Raw genomic sequence first — 22,190 nt, 5'->3', positions numbered from 1 at the left:
AAAGAAAAAAGTGAAATATGTGCTCGCTACTTGAGTACTTGATTTATGAACATTAAACCATGGCTAGACGTGTTTACTCGTGACTAGACTTTTTATAACTAATTCACTAAAAGCAATTTTGTCAGGGAAAAATTATTACATTTTTACGTTGAAAAGTTTATTAACGAAGTTTTCTTTAAGTGTCTAGCCAATTTGGGAAAATGTCAATGTGATAACCACAAATAATTTTATAACTTATTTACTGTTCAGAAATATAACAATGTATTAGAGCAACTCTTGATTAGCTAATAGGTTTTTGGAAGTTGAATTTCGCGAGTCCATTTAAATAGTATATGGAGCCCAGTAGGGCTGATGTCTGTTCTGGAGCTAGCGGACTTACCAGGGCTCCGGCTCGAAAAGCAGGAGTAGAAACGGGGTGGTTTTTAGTCAATAAGAGTCTGACACTCTCTCTCGCTTCGCCCAAGGCGAAAGAAGTCATTGGATGATTTTCCCCCTAAAAAAATAGTCTAGATATATCTCCAGCAAATGTTAAAGTAAATGACAAATTAATTTTAAGCAGGCATTGTTGTTGTAGATAACTGCCTGGGCACGGCCAAGAAGAAAGTGACCACATTCTCAAGACTACTGCGAGGTCTGAAGTCCCATAGGAAAGAGAAGCATGGTTCATGTTCGCCGAAACATGCCCATAGTCCACGACAAGTACTGCCTCCACAACGGGTGAGTATACTGTGTTGATGATGTATTGACCTTGATTTTTGTCAAATTATGGTTATTCACCAATCATGTTATAAGAAAAAAGTTCCATTGTAGTGTAAGTAAAGTGTTGTAAGGTAAATGTAATACAAAAACAATGCATTTTTAATGATGAAAATAAATTGAAGAGGTTCTTGTTTCAACGCTCTACAAAATTAAAATTTAACTTAAAAAAGTTGTATTAGAGCTATACACTCAGGATTAAAGTTGTATTAATGTAACCTACATAATAAAATTTTGTAACAATAATGATTGGCTACTTACTGTAATTTGAAAAATACCGGGTCGAATAATGTCCGTAGAAATAATTTGCCAAATTGTTTGTTGTGTTTCATTAACAGGAATGCTGTGTGGAGAATTTTTGTACTAAATATCTAATAATAGTTTTAATTGTTCTATAAAATTATCTGTTTTGTAACTTGAACGTTAAGGGTGTACTAAGTGTATAATATAGTAACTTTCATATACTTTCTAGCGGATTCTATATAGGTATATGGAAACCTTAGCATTAATTCATGAACAAAGCTTACTCAAGAATAAACCGAGGTATAAAGTCGCATAGGTATATTTATAAGCCGAATCCTTAATGGATTACTCCCACATCTTAACATAAAGTTTTCATATTACTTCCAAAATTTCCTAAAAATACTCTTGAACCTGTTAGAAAGTTAGATTGAATTCTTCATTCACATATTCTCTATTTATTACAGTGTCGTCGTTTTCTCAAGATAATTTTATGCCCGTGGGGTTAGAATAAGTCAGTTGTACCTTTGTGGAAATAATAAAAATAGCATAAAGCAATATGTTAATATAATAGTGCAAGCGACTAATAATAGGTGTATAATTGCAATGTTTACAGCTTTCGCGTGGGCGGTCAATTATGCTGTGAAACGTAGAGCCTATAACTTAACACCTCACACTAAATAACTAGACATGGCACACAGTTTAATTAAGAGAACTGCTGCATTAATAGATATACGATTAAACAATTTAAATTGGACACGCGATACTATATTATTTAATTATTCGTAAAATATCATTTTACATAGGTACTTCAGTTTCATTAATCTGCAAATAGAACTGTGTTTTGTTTGTTATTGTATTTGTTTAACTAGATTTGTTTATTTTAATTAAATAATAGTTAATAATTTATTCATAATTATTATGCATTAATTTGTTCGAGGTTACCGCAACGCGTATTTGATTAATTGATTATATTAGAGTTTATTTGAGATTGGCTGGATTAGTTAATGGAAATGTTTTGTTTCCAATATAAAAGTTACCATCTTCATCAATCTTTTCGTCAACTGCAACACAAACTACTCTAAAACCACTTCAAATTTTAGGTCAAACACAATTAGATGGCAAACAAGCGGAGCCCCAATAAAGTTCGCCGCACAAGTATATCGCTATTGTCGTCGCAATTTCTCGTTAGCAACAACAACTGTTTGTAACCGAATCTTAGTTTGAGTACACGCTTACGGCGTCTGTCTCTCGCGTTTTTTCATACATTCCTTTTTGCTACCCCCCATGCACCATTATGTGGATCCGGCGCGACGCCGGTACGCCTTTGACATGCACTCTGAGCAATTAGTATGACGCGTCGTGTGTACCAACGTACGTACAATACGTACTTGCGACGCTTAATTTTTTTGGAATGTTTGCGCTTAAGTCTGGGCTTTTTCGAGATTTTGGTGGGAAGCTAGATAGTAATGAGGGCGAATGCAGTTGGAGATAGGCACAGTTCAGTTATTATGTCTGTTAATTAATGTACGTGGTCTGATGAGAAATTTCCTCCTAAAATTGGGGCAACGTACAATACGCTATAGGTATGTCATCAAACGTCGTACAATGAGATGACAAGAAATATGAATTCCCCGACATACCAATAACCCCACACAAGAAATACACGCTTCGAATACGCAACTCATCTCACCCAAATTAAGTGCTACATTTTTCCACGTCCACCTATATATTTATTAATCTCCAGACAAGGGGGGTAAAGAAGGGGGTGGTACGTCACCGCATGCCTTTTGAGAAATGACGCCTGCCAAAGTTAAGTCGGTTGAGCCAAGCCAAGGCGGTGAGTTATGAACGTTTGTTGAGCCAACGGATAAAGGCCATTAGAGCCCCAGTATAATCCTTATCGGCCAAGTTGCACTTAGGATTAGTCTTGTCAAAAGTCGCCTTTTTCGGTTTATTGACCAAGCCGTGTCCAGCTGTGATTAGGGGATCAGAAGTGGATGAGCAATATTTGGAATGCTTGTAGAGGCCTACTACTTAAAAAGTTTTGTCCGATGCAATCTCTCGTCAAGATTACAAATTGAACAACGAATAAAGGAGAGGTGGCATGTTTACTATGAACGTTCAAATTAAATACAGTTGTATATAGTAACTTGTACATAATTGAATTTTGGACACAGTCTTCTGACAGTTGGAAAACTCCCTGCAATATTTTACTACTTATAAATCGCTAAATGATTTCATCTAAGATCTTATAATAATTATTCAATACTAATTAATTTCATCTGTCAAACTCCGAAGTTTGTTCAAAATTATTTGAAATTTTAATCATTAAAAATGAGCATGTCTTGCAAACATAAATCACTTTTGCAGTGTCAACCGGCGTTTCTTAAAGCAAGTCCGGCCAATTTTCACTGGGGTAAATTAAATTTTGCTTAGTTCCATATTCTGTCGCCTGATATTACGCCAGCGAATCCGCGAATAAACTTCTTTAACCTTTGCTGCTATTTTGCAGAATTAGCAGTTTAGAAGAAACTTAAAAATCGACGTATCCAAATTTCCTTAATCTTTGACCTACTTACTTGTTTTATTTATGTAAAGATCTAAGTTTTCTTCGTCTCTTGGTATGAAATAAATATCGTTCCTATGTTTGTATGCATGAAGATAAAAATAATACCCATTAAAGAGAAATAACTAGCAATGTTACTACTTCGCAATTTACATAATTTCGCTATAACAATGTGGTAAAAGGACTCGATAAAAATTATTACATGCATTTTTCTTCGGAAACTACAATTTTAGAGTAAACCACAAGTCATTTTAAGTAGGAACAAAGTAATCGTGCTATTCGGCTCACACGATATTGGCACGGTGCCTTCGATACTTCTTGTGGGAGGTATTATTGGTCCATGTTTATGTGTATGGTTTGTGCTCTATAGAGAGTAATAAAACGTTATAGTTGCTCAACGGGCGCTTTTAGCATTTCGAAGACCGTAAATACGAACATCTTGTACCAATAAACGAGTATTGCACGTTGCATTGTTAGACAATTTAGTGGTAGATTATATTGCGTGTTTAGGCACCCATTTCACCTTCACCGGCCGTAAAGGAGATGATAAAACAGGATTTTGATGATGGGTACTTAGGATGAAAATAGTGGCCACGGCTAACATTGCTATTATATTGAACTGATATGCAGTTTTTGCTCTCCCTATAACGTAATGGTATTTTATATTTTTAGTGCAACCTACCTCTTGTACGATTACACCAACACGCACACTATTAACAACGTTAACTAGATTCGATTTCGTGCACCTGCAAACAGCCGTATTCAAAGATTTCGTCAAATTGTATACAATTGAATAAAATTTAATTCCAACTACGAAACACGAAGTATGCAAATGAATCGTAAAAAGATTTTCATGTAGAATAGATTAAAACGTAGCCGATATTAAAGTTTCACAAGTAAAGGAAAATTATTCGCTCTGCCTTAGGGTTGTCGAACTATTTTTAATTTTCTTTAAGTGTCGAATGAAAACGAATAACTTTACGTAGTTAAACTTCTGAAATTTACCAATTTTAACAATAATTATAAATATTTTAAAATGCAATGCAAATACAACTCAACAATAAATATCAATTTTCACTTTTCTTTAAATTTTATTTTTATTGTAAAATGCTTAATAGTCATCAATTTTCAATATAAGGTGGACTTAATTTACCAAAACACTTTCTGCATAGCCAACATTAATCAGATTTCGTGAATTAATTATAATTTTTTAACTCGCATCACACGAAAAACTAGATTAGTAAACATTCGTACGCGAAGCAACCCTAAGCAAAGCACATTTATCAAGTTTACTGCTTTTATGTATTCAGAACCATTGTTTTTGACACAGATTACTTTCCTAGCACGTTTAGCTATGAAACTTGTATGCAACTTTGTTTTGAATATTTTTGCATTACTAAATGACTTGAATGTTGCGCCTAGTTTGTGGTTTTTCATTCAAAGAAACTTTTTATTGTTCTGTTTCTGGAATATTCATTTACAGGGAAACTTTGACCGGTTTGCCCGTAGTCAGGATAACGATTTTAGTTTTATGCTTTGTTTTAGCTGGTTATGGGAATTGAAATTCATGTTTGTTACACGCAATTTGTTGTCAAAGTAACTGTTTGTGCATTACTGATGAACGAACACAAGCTTTTATTATAACTTTCGCGAGACATACTAAATTAATTATTATGTTTTTCGGTTTACTCAATTATTTGACGAGGAACTAGACTAGTTTCAAGCCATGCTAGAGGCTCATATTTACAAACAGCATTCCGCGACATACGATGCGGGACTGTCGCGCTGCTACTGGTCAAAATTAGTAACACAAGTTTTATCTGGTCCTGGTACATTTTGCACAAATCAAAAACAAGATTGTTTATGTGAGACACTCAAAATCATTAACCACCTGTTCACTTTAATCCGCAACTGCCAATCATTTTCCATCATAAAGCGTAGACAATGGATAAAATGAATTTATAATCCAATATCTCTCAAAGCCTGTGCCAATTATTGTGTCAATTGCATTCCTGAAATACTGTTAGACCTGCCAATCAAAATTAAATTTTATTGCAATGCCGATAGATTACTTATTTGCAGTCAACAATAGATAGATTAATCTCTAAGCGGAAAGCATGTTAGTGTCAAGCAAAATGTTAATTGTGGAATTGATTTGTTCCAGTGCTGATTTATTATGACGTCTCAGTTTTAGAATGTCACTTCAAATAGGTATCATTAATCAAAGGGGATTTTAAAGTTATAACGTTGAAATATAATGTACGTAAAACCTTTAAATTTATTAAAATCCAACCCAAGGGATGATCGAAAAACACCCTTAACACGAAAACCATTAAGCCGTCAATAGCTCAAACACAATTTTAGAACGATATTTCCGCATAAAGAAAACGTGTGTGACTTTGATAAGGGCCCAATAAATCGTGCGAGGTTCGAGTTTGGGGCATCCGCGTTGTCGCATTATAGAAGCTTCTATTGTAGGCTATTCGCATTATTCCCTTATCAAGTGGGAGTTAATGGGCGAGCATTGTTGGTCCTATGATTAATTGATTCGTACGTACATGCTTTCATTGTGATGCAGATATCCTTAGCTTTTTCCTTGCTTAAGTGAAAATGATAAATGGAAAGCCATTGTTGTTCTAGTTGTAGTGACGTTATGAGCGTATGCTAATTAGTGCGGTGTGATTTTGATTGTTTGTTTATTTTGTTTGTTTTGTCGCTGTTGCCACAGACAATAGTGAATTATGAATGAAGTTGAGGTTTTGGTAAATATTGAATGTTAGTTTCGTAGTTCGTCTTTAGCGGGATGTTGTTTTTGGTACCGTTCTGTCGACTTACTGTTTGTAATACGAGTGAATACAAATAGAAAGTATTGTTCTATGAAGTTAGTTAGCTTATGAAGATTTAGATCAGATCTTAAGTTATTTAAGCGAATTAGCTAAACGTATTATATATACATGCTAAAAATATTTTAGAGAAATCATTAATCAACCAAAATCTTGCACTAATTTTACATGAAAACATTTCGCTTATACAACTTTATTGCCACTAAAATTATGTCGGTTGAGAACTTCTGCGAACTTAAGACGATAATTTATCATATCGCCGCTACGGTGATTCGGGAAAAAGTTAGACTTCCCAAAGTAACTTCCTAGTGTATTTGCAAGAAATCTCTATAAGAAAAATGACTAGCTGATCATATGATAAATGATGTAAATTCTGCTCTGAATATGTACTTAATTTGTGTTCCATTTAAGTTGTGTAGAACTTAGATTTAGTGTCCGTCCAACCTTACATGCAACGTTTGATAAGACGGATAGTGTGTGTATGAATAATCAATTTAGAAAACGCTTCATAAAGAAAGTAATTACCGTATACCTAATGTTATTATCCTATATATTTATAAGATGTATAATTATAATAGTATTTATAATATCTGTGTAATACCTACCTATAAAGAAACAACACGACAGCGTAAACTGCAAAGGTTTTTGGGAGTAAACCTTCAAAATTATGACATCGGCGTCGCATTACAAGCGGTAATTTTTAACAGGTGGATACACCGGACAGCGTGCTACAAAGTGGCCTTGGTCTTGGGCCTGGGCCCGACACGGCTCTTAGGTCAATGGTTGACCCGAGAGACTATGACCGCCTCCGCTTCTTTCAAATGAGTGCCGCCCAACCAAACACCTTCGAAGAGACTATCCATAGGGTGAGCATTCAGCCCATTTTCCTTCACCATCTTTGAGGTCAAAGCGGTTTTAAATTGCCATGTTTCAATAATCTTTTAAAAAATCCATTATAACAATTTTAGAACTTAAAGAGTTTAATTCTTCTAAGTTCATAGAGCATGGCATTTTAAAGAAGATTGTGTGACAAATACCTATTGTATCGTTAACTGTCATATCGTTAACTCTGCAATAAAACGCTCTGCTCTCAAAGGTGATGCAGGAGAATAAAGCAATCTGTTATGCTCTGGATGGCAAAATATTTAGACTGTGTTTATGTATGTATATGTATAGATACTCGTACATTAAATATTTTAAGTATCACTATCATATAGCAACTTTTGGCTTTTTAAATGTCTCTATCAAATAAATGTAGATCGATTTTCTCGCTTATTTATTTATTTATTTATTTTATAGTTACCATTCTATGTTAATCACGACATTTTGTAAGATATTGGTGTATTTACTGATATAAATTAAATGAGACAAAGTATTTTCATCATTGTTATTAAATTTAATTTAGTATTCGTATTTATTTGCCAAACAGAGTTTTAACAGATATCAAAATTCAAAATCTCATCAAACACTTTTTGGCTTCTTTTAATCGGCATGCTCAAAGAATTGGAGGTGGCTCGACGGATCGTATAATATCGCATAAAATTATGTTTTATTACTCTCATGTTTATACCATTTTTTATTTATAATTTTCTTTTCCGTAACATAAAACTTATTTTTGCACAGCTCCGTAGTTTGGTTTTATTTGCACGAAAATAAAATTTTATGCATGGTTAATTAACTACACGAAAATGCATGTTGTGCACGATGGTTACATTAAACGTTAAAAAACAACCTGTCTCATTAAAATATTCATTCCTTTTTTATAATGATGCACAAAAATCTTTCGTTAAAGTACATTAAATTTTTTTCTCTTATTTTTTCCAGTATATCGACGTCTTAACAAAATAAGGGTATATCATAAAAATACATTTTTATAATTATTACATGAAACCATATGTTATTTATTTTTTGTTACAGTTAAAAGTTCAAGAAGCAATGAAGAAAAAAGACAAACTTGCCAGAGAACAGGAAGAGGTAATAATTTTTAACATTCATGAATTGTGTACACATGAATGTTGTATTTATCTTTTCCTATATTAACAAAATACAGATTACATAAAATATTACGTACATCCAGGAAACAATATAGGTACGAAAATTCTGAAACTAAAAAAGTTTTATTTGCGCAAAATTTAAATATTTCGAAACAAAGCTGTAACTTGTGCAAAAAACGCATTCCAAAAGTGGTTCCATCGGATATTTTTATTCATAGCTATGCCCAAAAACAATACATTAATGCAATCGGAAAGTTCCCTCCGTTCACAAAGCCTACATCCGAAAATAATCTGATTCCAGCCTCGCACCAACGTGTAATCTCCTGACTGGCTCAACCATTCGACGCACCTACCGAGGCAAGCTAATCGTGCCCTAATCTCGGACTAAGCCTATTAGAGGCAGTTGTATCGCTTCCCTACGAAACTTCCGAAGCCCCTTGCTCAGCACATTTCGCTCGTAAAACTATGGGTCGAACTTCGGAATATTGAACATTGAAATTTTACTGTTTCAATAAACTGTTTGCCGCAATTTCGGTAATACCGAAATCGGTGACACAAAATGTTCGGTATTGAAAATATTGGGCATGAATTTGATAAAATGTGTTATTATAGTAGAAATCAAAGTTAATTGGATATGAATATCGTGTTACATATTCTTATGGCACGTTGCCGCAAAATTTTGCTAAAATCTCATTTTGTAGAGCAGTACGACACGTAAATCCCTTTCGTGTATAAACTGCGCCGTCTTGGTAACTAAGTGTGCATAAATTAAGTTAATGTTCAATACTTTTCTACTTACGAGAAAGTGGTCTTTTTATTGCCCCCTTTGAATATTTATTATCGTGTTCACGCATTCAGGAAAATATTTCGTAGGGAAACATTTTAAAAGATTTCTCGACCCGTTTCTCGCACGATTTATGTTTTAAAATAAGCGCATATGTACGTCGTCTAGGTCGAAGTATCGTACCTAATAACATTCTTAAGCAAAACTTAGTATAAAAAGAATCGATAAACATTAACTATGTCGGTAAAGTTCAAAAGGTTAAATACAGATTCTATCTAATGATGTTCGCATGTTATTTCGACATACACACGATACGTTGTGTGGATTACCTACTTGCACACAGGCGCAAATAAAAGCTTCCCCTCATTTCCTTATAAACACTATAAAGATTTTATGTCTCACTTAAAGGCATTGCTATTTTGCACGAAGAAACAGAGATGAACTCGACGGGTGGGAAAAATGCAAAATCCAAAAATGTTTAGGCACAATGTTACGGACTCGCGAAAATTGCTCATTATTTTTAAAATTAAAATTTTCCTATTTTGTTCTCTTCTCCCCTACAAAATAGCTAGCTCAGTTTTCTTTGAAAATTAAATAATGTTATCTACTTTGAGGGAAGAAAATTCACGGAATATTCAAGTTTGATGTCTTGAATGTTTTTGCAAATATTTATTGTTGTTACAGATCCTAAGAGATATAAGACATGGTCTTATGAACATGGGAAGAGACGGTGTGCGTGGACCCTTCGGAGGTATGTTGTAATTAATTCCGAGCATAACCTTGTCCAACAAAATGTTTGATTAATGTTTGGATAAAGTTCGAAACAATTTTAATGTGCTTTTGACATGAATTTTTACATGTGAATCTGAATGACTATTAATATTTTAGAAATTTCTAACACACACATAATTGTGCAAGAGTTATCAAAATTATACTTACTTTTAATACTTACTTTAATAATATAATAACAATTTCTAAAGTATTAAATCCTTCAGATTTTGCTACTAATTGTTGAGCTATCGTGATTACGCATGATGCTTGCACGACTTTTTGATACCATATTTAACAAATTGTGCGGAATGCTTATTTTGATGATGTTATTTTCACGTCCGATATCATTTTCATTCGGTATGCTTTCGATGTGCAACAGTCATTCATCATTTTACTTATGATTTTATGGAAGAAATATTCTCATTTAAAAGTTCAATATATTATTGTAATGTCGACATTATTTCATATCGCTCGACTTTTCCGTATGCAGCAGCTTGAAACAATATAAGACGCGATAGTCTTTAAATGAAAAGTCAATCAACAATATCAAATCCATTCAATATCATTCATCAAGTCAATGTTTTCTTTGCGAGAGATGCTGAGTGCATGTTTTGGATAAAAAATATTTTGCAACCACGCACGGCTTAACGATGTTCGTAAGTACACAGCTTTAACTGCAGTGTTGTCAGTGAATCGCCATTATATGGAAGGCATTTGTACGGTAAAATTTTTTTGGCAATTTTTGTAGCACGTATTTTTATTTGCATTACTGGGAACTGAGCTGCATTGATCTAATAGAGGGCTCGTTTACAGACGACACGTACATGTATGACGACGAAGCAAGAGGCCTCTCGGGAAGAGGACATTGGTACGACGAACCACCATACGAGAGTGACCCCGAGGATTTTTTAATGGGAGGAGGAGCACCAGCAGCATCATTTCAAAATGGTCGAGTTTGCTTTACGCTCAATCTTAGAAATGAACCGAGAGGTGAAGGCGTAATATCTCTAAGAAGCGCCGGCGATATAAGTTTAGCGAGAACCCCTCGGAGGGGATTAATTATTCCGCAGAGTGGCCCCTACCCGACCACCGTTATCCCCTTGCGAACGGCAAGAGATCGGGAGAGTGGGGATTACGCCGCATCTGATATCCAATCTATAGGATCAAGACTATCTGGCATCTCTTTAGAATCAAACCGATCAGAACGAGACTCCAGAAGGGGCTACCGACAAATGTCCGGCTATCGGATAGGTGCTGATCCTTTGTCACCAGCTTCTTCTGACTATGAAGACCAAGAAAGTGAAACTGATTCGCAGCATATAGCAACTGTACATAAGGTAATTCAAATAATTGTACTTCATTCACTGTATTCATTGAAATCTCATTAAACAAATTACCAAGGCTGATATAAATGTTGCTTTTGATTTTGATTCCATTACCCGTTTAACAAATTCTATCGACATTTCAGTCCGCTGAAGAATGTGAAGGAGTGTCAAACTTGGCCGGAAAAGTGAGAGGTCTTAGACAAGATGTCCAAAGAAAAATTTCAAGGTTAAGACAAGAGAGGGGTCCTGAAGGCAGTGACAGGCGGACGAGTGGTGACCAAGCGTTCCCATGTTCTAATAGTTCTTTCGAAAGTCTTCCCAGCGGATCAGGCAGTAGTGAGTGGATTTATTAAGTTATTTGTTTGTGTTAATATAAATGGTTTTGTAAATAAGTTGGTCTTTCCTTTCTTTGTGCCATAACACCCCAAGTGTTACTTACAGATACCCTTGTAATATATGTAATTCTCAAATTTGTACACATCATAAACTAATCTTACTAATTGCATCGCATTGATTACTAAAACTACTACCCATTCACAGTCAAACAAAGATGTACACAGGTATTCTACTTTCAATGTGTTGGTCGTAGACATTGGAATTTATGTTATCTGAGCCTAGAATATTTATGTACAGGCACACAGGCATTGGTTCGCGCCGGTAGTAATCACTCATCTCTCTCGGCAGAAGAAAACATAGAATTAAGTCCAGCCGGGCGGAGTTTACTCGTGCCGCAAATGCTGTGTCGAGCTCGGGCCCTCGTCGATTACGTACCCAATATTTATGAGAAAGATGCCCTGAGATACAAGGTAAGACGACTTAATACCAAAGCGTACCCACTGCTCGCATCTAGAAAGGAATTTCTAATAACGTGTTATTTGTCAACAGAAAGGAGACATCATAGAAGTGATAAATATGAACGCGTCCGGCATATGGCGAGGCGTATTGAACAATAAAGTTGGAAACTTCAAGTTCGCCCACGTCGAAGTTTTATCTGAACGGGATACGGTCCGTTCAAGATCGTCCAAATGGTGCAAAAGTCGCGAAAGGCTTTGGGAAACTCGACCACGCACAGTAGAAGAATTGCTGAGACGAATAGATTTGTTAGAGTATGCTGTAGCCTTTGCAAGAAACGGTTATGAGGACATAGAATTATTTAAAGAGATTGAGCCATCTGACTTAGACTATTTGGGAATAATGACTCCCGAACATCGTACACGTATTCTTGCTGCTGTACAACTTCTTCACCAGCTTGAATGTGAGTTGGAACAATAATTTTGAATGCTTATTCTACATAAAGTAATCCATTAATGAAGCTACTAAGAAAATTATCAACTCTCGTAGGTGGCGAAGGCGAAGCAGAAGCTGACGGAGGCGGCTCAAGCTCCGAAGGTGGTGACTCTCCCTTTGGCCGACGACAATTTCCCCGTGACTCGGGGTGTTATGAAGCCAGCGTAGGAGTTGGAGGTGTACGAGTTCGAACTTCTCCGTTAGTTCATAGGGCTGATGAACCTTCACATCGGCCCCCAGAACCAGCACCGCAAGCTAAGAGGTCCATTCGTCGGCGACAACCAGATGATGCTGAATGTGATAGAATTGAACGCTATCCAGGCACAGGTACAGAGCGTACCACTGTACGTAGTGGTGGTCTTCCTGGTGGTGCAAGAGATGACACGTGTGAATCTGATCATCGACTAAATGTAGTCAAGTTTGTAGCTGGCGGAGAGCCTTGTGCTTCTGAGAAAAGTAGCGATTCGGGTGTGAGTAGTTCGTCACTAAGTTCCGCTCACCCCCATCGTCCCTGAGCGAGGCCTGCCGCGCCCGCGCTTGCCTAGGCGCTGGCGCGGGCGCGTGCGGAAGCCGCGCAGTCGCCCGCTCCCCCCGCCGACACTGAACCATCAGCGCCGCCCGAACCTGAACCCGAGCATGAATAACCTGAACCAAACCTACTAACCTATCCAATATATTCAACGTTTTTGTGAAATTACTCAACATACAAATACTACATACTATTACGTCTTTTAATTTAACTTGCTTACAGATATGTCACAAATTTCAGATGCATTTTAGTATTTAAATCAACACAAAACAAGACTGAAACTTTATTTCTGCTTATGAATGAATGGTGAATGCTATGGGCGGTGCAAACAGAGATTAGTGTGGGTAAACTTATATTTGACTTCTACAGAAACAATTAAGTGTCTGTATTAGACGATTGTCTTTAAAATAATATCATGATTTAATGTGTCGTACCCACAAACATTCTTTGTGTAAGAACTTATTACTTAAAGACTGACTTGAGTTTCAAAGCACTTGTGCGTGCTGTAATTTTATGAAACGATTAACAGTTAAAATGCAATAATGTAAAGATTATGATAATTCTTCTTCTTTGATAATTATATTCAAGTAATAATGTGGACAAAGATAAATTAATCGATGTTAATAGATTCAATCGTAAAATAGAGTTTGAGTACAGATTATAATTATGAATTGTAGATATTTATATAGTTTGCTTGTTACGATTTCACATGCGGATTTTGAAATCGCTTTTTATCATTCCGTTATAAATTGAAAAGCATATCATGGATGGCAGCAATTTATTCTAACTTTAGTTTGCTTTTATTTCGTTACTCTGTTCAAAATACAGACTTAAGTTATGGATTTTATTAAAACTTATATTATTGCAATTATTCCATTTACGAGACTTGTGTATTTTATGTACATTTCATTTCGATATTTTCAATATTTTCGTCTCGTACAGCACATAAAATGTCCGGGTGATGACCACATCGCCCAGTGCGAGAGTGATATTCTTAAGTAAATATTATTTAAAGTATTTTCTTTTATTTTGAACAGAGTATTTAAGAAAGCATTTTTGACTGTATTTAGGCATTAGTAGAGGAGGCAATATGCCAGTTTGTGTAAGAACTTGGGCGTTGGAAGCGCAACATTCAATAGCAATAATTGTAAATACAATAATAGATAGGTTAATTATTATTATATGTTGATAAAAAGTTTTTTGTAATTTTTTAAGAGAGCTTTATGCGGTATGCCGTATGTACAGTTTATGTAGTAAATAGTGAAATTTTGAATTTCACCCCGCGATCTTCCGTGTCATGGTAAAGCAATTTGACATACTTTACGATCTTCACACTTGTGACTGGGCTCTCGTAAAATTGTAACTACTGTCAAACTAAAGACGAGAACAGAACAATATTAGGTTTCGCAGGCAACGTAACGGTGGAAACTGTCTCGCGGCTCTCCCTTGAACTAATATTACGTTTTTTCTATTCATATGTGTCGAACGTACTATGATTTCCTTTTTTAATATTGTTGGATAAAGTGAAACTGTCGTCGATGTTAGCTAAACATATTGATGTTTGTTGGAAGCAGAATATTATTTGTTTCTCATCTTGTAGTTTCGAATCCGAGTTTCATTTCAATGTATGTGCAAGAAGAGATCAAAGAGGTTTATACGGGTTTTTGACGTTTATTTTATCGTTATCGTATTTCTATTGAAACCATGGTGATGTCCACCACTACCATATTTTTGAAGTATTAATAATATCTATAGATAGTGAAATGATAACTTAAACGTCAAAAACGATCATAGACTTCCAGATATTTATTAAAATTTGATATGCAACATTGTTTCTGATTTCCATGTATTTATGTTAATGTGTGAAATGTTTAGTAAAGTTAGCAATTAACACGATTTCAAGCCATTACGCCCATCTTTTGTAAAAGCTCAGCCATTCGTGTCAAAATTGGACACTCCAGACTGTCCGTGGTGTTCCTCTTGTAAATTTTGTAAAAAAATTCTTACACACTTTTCGAATACAATCGTGAACTAGTCCGAACTATTGAATGTACATAGTTAAATGTTTGTTACTTGTATATTGTAGATAGAATATATTTCTTTTGACAATTGTATATTCAATAAAATTAATTCTTTATTAAAAATTCAATGTTAAAAAGATAATTTATTTATAATCAAAATTATGTTAACAATGCTCAGGTAGATTTGAACTTATCCATAGGTTTTGTGGTTATAGCGTTGTTTTAAGACTTGTGATTATAATAATTAAGCTGTATAATTCACTTTTTCCTTTTCATTTCTGTTAGCCATACATCATTAACTGTGCGTACTTTTCGTAGCAATATTTATACTTTTTTTTAAACAGACCTTATGTGTAAGTTAACAAATCTGTTTACAAACATGGATTCTAAATAAATAAATCCAAAAACTTTATTTGGTTTTTCAATCTACTTATCTAGCATAATTTCAGACCTCTCAAAAAGAATTTCAGATCGAAAAACCCGAACTAATATTACCATTACTTAAAATAAAATTCAACATAAAAAATCATTGGATCTTCTCGGTTGAAATTAAGTAAAATTATGCTATAAGACACACAATACTATACCTACTGCGAAGAATCAAAGACAAAAATGTCATAACTCAAAATCGATTTACTCAATAAATCAAATGAAACAGGACGCTGTCATAAACAAGTTACCATGTAATATCTTACTACTACTTACTACATAAATCACACTCAACCAACAAGCCTTAAGCTACCGTAGAACTACCCATTTGTTTATCTTTTATCTACTCTCCTATTTACAAATATCATAGAACCAAAACTTGTTTATTGCAGTAAACATTCATAATTATTATCTTATCTAAGTTATAAATGAAGAATACTTAATCTAAGTCTATGTATTACTTCTATTGATTGCAGAACATTATTCCTGCTTAGCCAATGCATTATCGATTTGTCGAGTTCGTGAATTGATTTCGTTTGTATTTTGTGTAGAGGAGTATAGACTGTGATGTTAAAGCGATAGGGACTAATTTCATGTTAGCAAGAATTGACATAGATGAAAAGAAGGCTACTGCTTTTGTATCCTGTTAAACAAGTACAGCACTCAATACAATGCGTAATTAAATTAAAGCTTTTGAGAAAATTAGGATGGAAAGTACTGCAAATATTTCTAACAGTTAAAATCAACGAGAAAAGAAAATGACAATGCCAGAATCTCTATAGAGCTTTGCCCCACCAAAAAACTATATTGTACAGGCATGCCAAATGTAGCATTCTATTGATGCTTTATTAGTGATAACTAAAAACATGTTTAAAAGCCTTTAGACGTTGCGGTTTTTATGTAAATCTAAGAAAAAAATACCACTTTTAGGTTAAGTACCAGTTTAGGTAAGTTGCAGTTATAATGGTAGAAATAATTAAATGAAGTGCTTTATATTATTACAATGCTATCACAGGGTTTTTAGCTATGAAAGGCAGGAATGTTATCACCAATATCACCTTTAGTAATCCTACTTTTAATTCATAGTCATAACGAAACAACAATGTAAACAGAACAGACAGAGCGAATGTCAAATAATGACTTTTTGGACATAACTGACACACGCACGCCAATGACGTTCCGTTACATTTAATCACTAACGTTCAAACACGAAATAATAATTAGAATATGCATTCATTATAATGTATATTATAAAAAAATTAAATTAACTAACAAACGGTTTTAATACATTCGTATTAAAACCAAATTCATATTAAAATCCGTACACGTTACATTAATAAATCTTTTTTATTGAATAACTTGTTTTCTTCCTCGTGTTGCGTACTAAGAAACGCAGATGGGCGCCATAGGAACAGAAAATAAGCCTTGGGTTTTTTAAATTCTTTTTATTTCCTACTTTTTATCCGCAACGTTATCAGAATAATTATTAAGTAACCAAGGGTCCTATTTTCATTGCATAAATTTTGATTAATTTACTTTTCTTGTACATTTCGACACCAGCAATTTATACTACGCTAACTCCAAAAAGCGTACTTTACAGTAGAGGCGTTTAAAGGGAAAAACGTGATAACTTTTACATTAATTAAGATACTTTTTTGAAATTTGGTATGCTTAATATTTAATTTATTCATTGTAATATCTCATATTTATATTTCCTTAATTATTTCTATTTTTTGATTTAGCGCAAGTTAGCCGTATATAAACGTAATTCATCAAAAAAATGTTACATCTTATACACGTCTAACTTATGTTAGCGTAGTGTAGTACGGGAGGTCGTAGTGCATGATCAATCATCTGATGCATATTTCAATATTTTTATAAAGAACATGTACTTACTTACAAAAATAATAGTCAACGTACGTTTAATAAACTAATTAATACGTTAACACATAAGTATTTACTATTTAAAAGTCGCTAAGTCGTTCATTTTACAAACGAACAAGTATACACACGAACGCACTAAACTACGCTAACTATGAGTTAGTGCAGTGTTGTACGGAGTTTGACCAAAGTGATCCACGCGCACACTCCGCTAATAATAGTTGGCGTAATATAAATCGAGTGATTTCAAAAAGTACCTTTACTTAGCGTTTTATAAGATTTGTAACTTTCTTATTTTTGCATATTTCTTCTCAATTTTTTTATGACGTATGTAAACACACATTTTAAGCAACTTGGCATAAAAAAACGTTTTTTCCAAATTTCGAGTTAGCGTAGTATAAATTGCTGGTGTCGATTTATGAAATTGAGTGGGGCAGGATCTGGCATTGTCATTTACGAGTAGGAGCATAATTATACTACCTAATAGTACAAAACAAAATAAGCTAAACTAACTCATTTAGGGTGTAACAAAAATAAATTGCTCATCTCAAGAAGCTACCGCAAACTCAATTATATTTTTAACTAGCTTTTGCCCGCGACTTCGTTCGCGTGGAATAGTGACTTCCGGCAAATTTTTGGTTTTAACCACATAGTTCCCGATCTCGCGGGATCTCTTCAAAAATGAGATGTGGAAGATATTCCAGGGAACTCTTCAAAAATCAACATAATGAGCTCTGCGTTTGAATTTAATAGATGTATACTCACTTAGGGCATTGAAAAAATAGTTTAAAAACGGACTTAAACTAACTTAAAACTAAAGAAAGCTACGAATTACGAATTTATAACAATTAAAAAAGAAACTACATATATTACAACCTATCCTCTATGCTATAATAACCAAGCTTAAACTAAATAATTTAAAAGAAACGACTTAAATCTAATCTAATTAAAAAAAAATTAGACTTACAATTTTATTAAAAAAACTAACTACAGTAACTACTAATAATCGATATCAAACTAAACCTACGTTAAATAGTTTAACCAAAAAACCAGGAAAACCCAACAAATAAACTTATTAATTGACAAATACAACGAAACCAATTTAGAATATACGAAACAGCAGGACCAATACAGACAAATAATCATACGACTGATAATACACTTTTTCTACGATAGTACCGAAGCGCTCGGCCGATACCCAACCAAATGAATGTAACGAAACCATAGCGCGATCTATTTCGATCCCAACGCCATCTATCGAGGATAAAGACAACTTGGATTATTTATTTATACTCCGTTCGGGCATTTTCTTTGTACTAAAAGTTTAATTATATTGATATTATTTTTTTCATACCTTTTTACTATTTATTTACTTTTTTTCGATGAATTAAAACAATAACATGAACCGAAGTCGTGTAACGATCGACATAGAATTATCTATACTCCGTTAGAGCATTTTCTTTGTACTAAATGTTTTATTATATTGATATTATTTTTTTCATACCTTTTTACTATTTATTTACTTTTTTCGATGAATTAAAACAATAACATGAACCGAAGTCGTGTAACGATCGACATAGAATTATTTATAAATAATTTATTTCTTATTTTTATTTTTTGATTTTTGAAATAAAAATATCTATGTCCTTTCTAAGGTTCTAAATTATATCTGTACCAAATTTCAACCAAATCCGTCAAATAGTTGCGGAGATTAATGGTATAAGCATAGAATGTTCGACGTGATTCTTTAATTTGACATAACTTTTTTATTTATGAACCGATTGACATGAAACAAACACTAAATGTAAATTTAAGCATCCCACAATATATTCGTGAAAACCGCATCCAACTCGGATCAGCCGTTTCTGAGATTAGCGCGCACAGACGAACAGACAAACAGACAAACAGACAAACAGACAAAAAAAAAGTTAATTACATTTTTGGGTTCGACATCGACATAACAATAACCCCTGCTATTTTTTTTATTTTTATTTTCAATGTACAGACAGCACTTTTCTACGATTTTATTATATGTATAGATATACGAAACAGCAGGACCACTACAGACAAATAATCATACGACTGATAATACACTTTTTCTACGATAGTACCGAAGCGCTCGGCCGATACCCAACCAAATGAATGTAACGAAACCATAGCGCGATCTATTTCGATCCCAACGCCATCTATCGAGGATAAAGACAACTTGGATTATTTATTTATACTCCGTTCGGGCATTTTCTTTGTACTAAGTTTAATTATATTGATATTATTTTTTTCATACCTTTTTACTATTTATTTACTTTTTTTCGATGAATTAAAACAATAACATGAACCGAAGTCGTGTAACGATCGACATAGAATTATCTATACTCCGTTAGAGCATTTTCTTTGTACTAAATGTTTTATTATATTGATATTATTTTTTTCATTCCTTTTTACTATTTATTTACTTTTTTTCGATGAATTAAAACAATAACATGAACCGAAGTCGTGTAACGATCGACATAGAATTATCTATACTCCGTTAGAGCGTTTTCTTTGTACTAAAAGTTGTATTATATTATATTTTTCATTGCTTTTTACTATTATGTAAAAACAAATTTCCAATGAATTAAAACAATAACATGAACTGAACAATTGTAATGACACCATTGCGCGATCAACGCCATCTATCTACGGAGTATAGGAACAGCCCGACATTGTTCAATTCCGTACTATAAGTACGAATTGAACAATAGATGGCGCTGTATGTCCGGAATAAATTTATTTTTTATTTTATCCTATGCCCTTTCTAAGGTTCTAAACTATATCTGTACCAAATTTCAACCAAATCCGTCAAATAGTTGCGGAGATTAATGGTATAAGCATAGAATAGTGTTCGACGTGATTCTTTAATTTGACATAACTTTTTTATTTATGAACCGATTGACATGAAACAAACACTAAATGTTAATTGAAGCATACCACAATATATTAGTGAAAACCGCATCCAACTCGGATCAGCCGTTTCTGAGATTAGCGCGCACAGACAAACAGACAAACAGACAAAAAAAAAGTTAATTACATTTTTGTGTTCGACATCGACATAACAATAACCCCTGCTATTTTTTTTATTTTTATTTTCAATGTACAGACAGCACTTTTCTACGATTTTATTATATGTATAGATTACTTTAACTACTCACGCAAACTTCATCTGACAGATACAAGTAGCCATTTTTGCAATCACAAACGTAGATAGATAGTGGTGATTCCCAGTGAGTGTGCTATCTCAATGCGCCTATAATTATACAAGCCATGAGTTATGATGGTACACCGAGAACGTTTTATCATACTCCTACGTCCATTTTTTAGTTTGCACGCAAATTAATCTTATGACAGGACATAGGGATAGCGTGTGTACCCAGGAAGACTTTTTTACTATTTTGACTATAATAAATAAATAAATTACACAGTGGGAGTGGAATTGGTAAGTATGTGCTGTTTTGTACAAAAGCTTCAATGTCAGAAACTATCTACAATTTTCTCGATCATATTAATACTTAATTCGATTTAGATAATTAATTCATAATCTTCCTAGAGATCAACTATTGGCAAATTATTATATTTTTTTTAAACTTCAATGAGCTTTCTGGTCTTATTTGTTGAAGACAAACCAACAGCCGTCCCATCTTTGCCTAAGACACGATATCGTACACACATTAAGTCACCCAACTGTACGGGACACAACACATACATTTATAATACTGGAGGCCCAGGAACCAAGTTACGACTAGCGCAAAATTTACGGTGTCCATAAACGTCCGAATGCAAACTGTATGACGGGAACTTGCTACGAAAACAGTAAAATTTAAAATTAAAGGCGTTCACTTTGTCGTAAATTTTGGATAGTCGTGCTATAGGTATGTTTTATTTATTTGTTTTTTAGAATATCGATAAATATTTTAAAGAGAAGTCAAATGAAGGAAAATGCTTTATACAGTCGTATTATTGAGAGCTACATTAATGTCGGAATGTCGTGGGACTGCATATCATTTATTGCTTCAGATCATTGTTTGCAAAATTTATAAGATCTAGTATACGATAACTGCTCTATATTCATGATACAATAATAAAATTTAGTTTTAGATGCTAAATAGAACTATAGTAAAATTAAAAACATTATCTGAAACGAATCCTACAATTCTGTGGCAATTTTGTTTCCTAAAATTTTCAAGGGCCAGAAAAGAAATCAGAAAAATAAAAAATATAAGGAACTGACTACGGTTCCTAAAAATTACCATAGGTTATTAAATTTCTAAAGAAGATATACTTAATTACATTGTTAGAGAAAATTTAATTTAGTTAAAGAAAATTAATAGGCGTTAGGTACCTATTACTCTCTTCGTTCCAACAGTTTTGTCATAAACGTTTGATAACTGTTATTTGAATTATTCAGTTACCTACATTGAGTACCAAAAAAATGCCACGATATATCTGTGGTGTCAAGGCAAAAGGGGATAAGTCATAAATTTTGAAAAATGAGTTAATGACGCAGTTGGATAAAATAAATGAATTAGATTTACGGTAAAAAGGAGATAAGTCAATTTAATTTGAGAAAAAGGGGATAAGTCCATTTAAATTGACTTATCTCCTTTTTACCGTAAAACTAATTCATTTATTTCATCCAACTGTGTCATTAACTCAATTTTCAAAATTTATGACTTATCACGACACCACATATATTTGCGTCGTTCAATTTTTAGTTGGAAGAGGATG

At 33.7% G+C, this 22,190-nt stretch overlaps 1 protein-coding gene across 10 annotated transcripts in view; it reads left to right on the top strand.

The window, feature by feature from the left end:
• The window catches only part of LOC118268218 (uncharacterized), a 102,586-nt gene extending 87,055 nt beyond the window's left edge, over positions 1 to 15,531 (top strand). For 3 of the 10 annotated variants that reach the window (XM_035582598.2, XM_050706361.1, XM_035582602.2), the window contains exons 5-13: positions 560 to 717; positions 7,116 to 7,274; positions 8,326 to 8,382; positions 9,871 to 9,937; positions 10,771 to 11,294; positions 11,426 to 11,618; positions 11,916 to 12,088; positions 12,168 to 12,537; positions 12,624 to 15,531. In XM_035582598.2, the coding sequence (XP_035438491.1) occupies positions 560 to 717; positions 7,116 to 7,274; positions 8,326 to 8,382; positions 9,871 to 9,937; positions 10,771 to 11,294; positions 11,426 to 11,618; positions 11,916 to 12,088; positions 12,168 to 12,537; positions 12,624 to 13,084 (2,162 nt within the window). In that variant the 3' untranslated portion in view covers positions 13,085 to 15,531. The remainder of the gene's footprint in view (positions 1 to 559; positions 718 to 7,115; positions 7,275 to 8,325; positions 8,383 to 9,870; positions 9,938 to 10,770; positions 11,295 to 11,425; positions 11,619 to 11,915; positions 12,089 to 12,167; positions 12,538 to 12,623) is intronic. The other 7 variants (XM_035582599.2, XM_035582600.2, XM_035582601.2 and 4 more) reach the window with 7 other exon arrangements.
• Positions 15,532 to 22,190: the final 6,659 nt, after the last annotated feature.

The sequence above is a fragment of the Spodoptera frugiperda genome, chromosome 29 (assembly GCF_023101765.2).
Source record: "Spodoptera frugiperda isolate SF20-4 chromosome 29, AGI-APGP_CSIRO_Sfru_2.0, whole genome shotgun sequence".
In the NCBI taxonomy this organism is placed as follows: Eukaryota; Metazoa; Arthropoda; class Insecta; order Lepidoptera; family Noctuidae; genus Spodoptera; species Spodoptera frugiperda.
The sequence above is the reverse complement of the archived record's forward strand: the minus strand, read 5'-3'. Positions and strand labels throughout refer to the sequence as shown.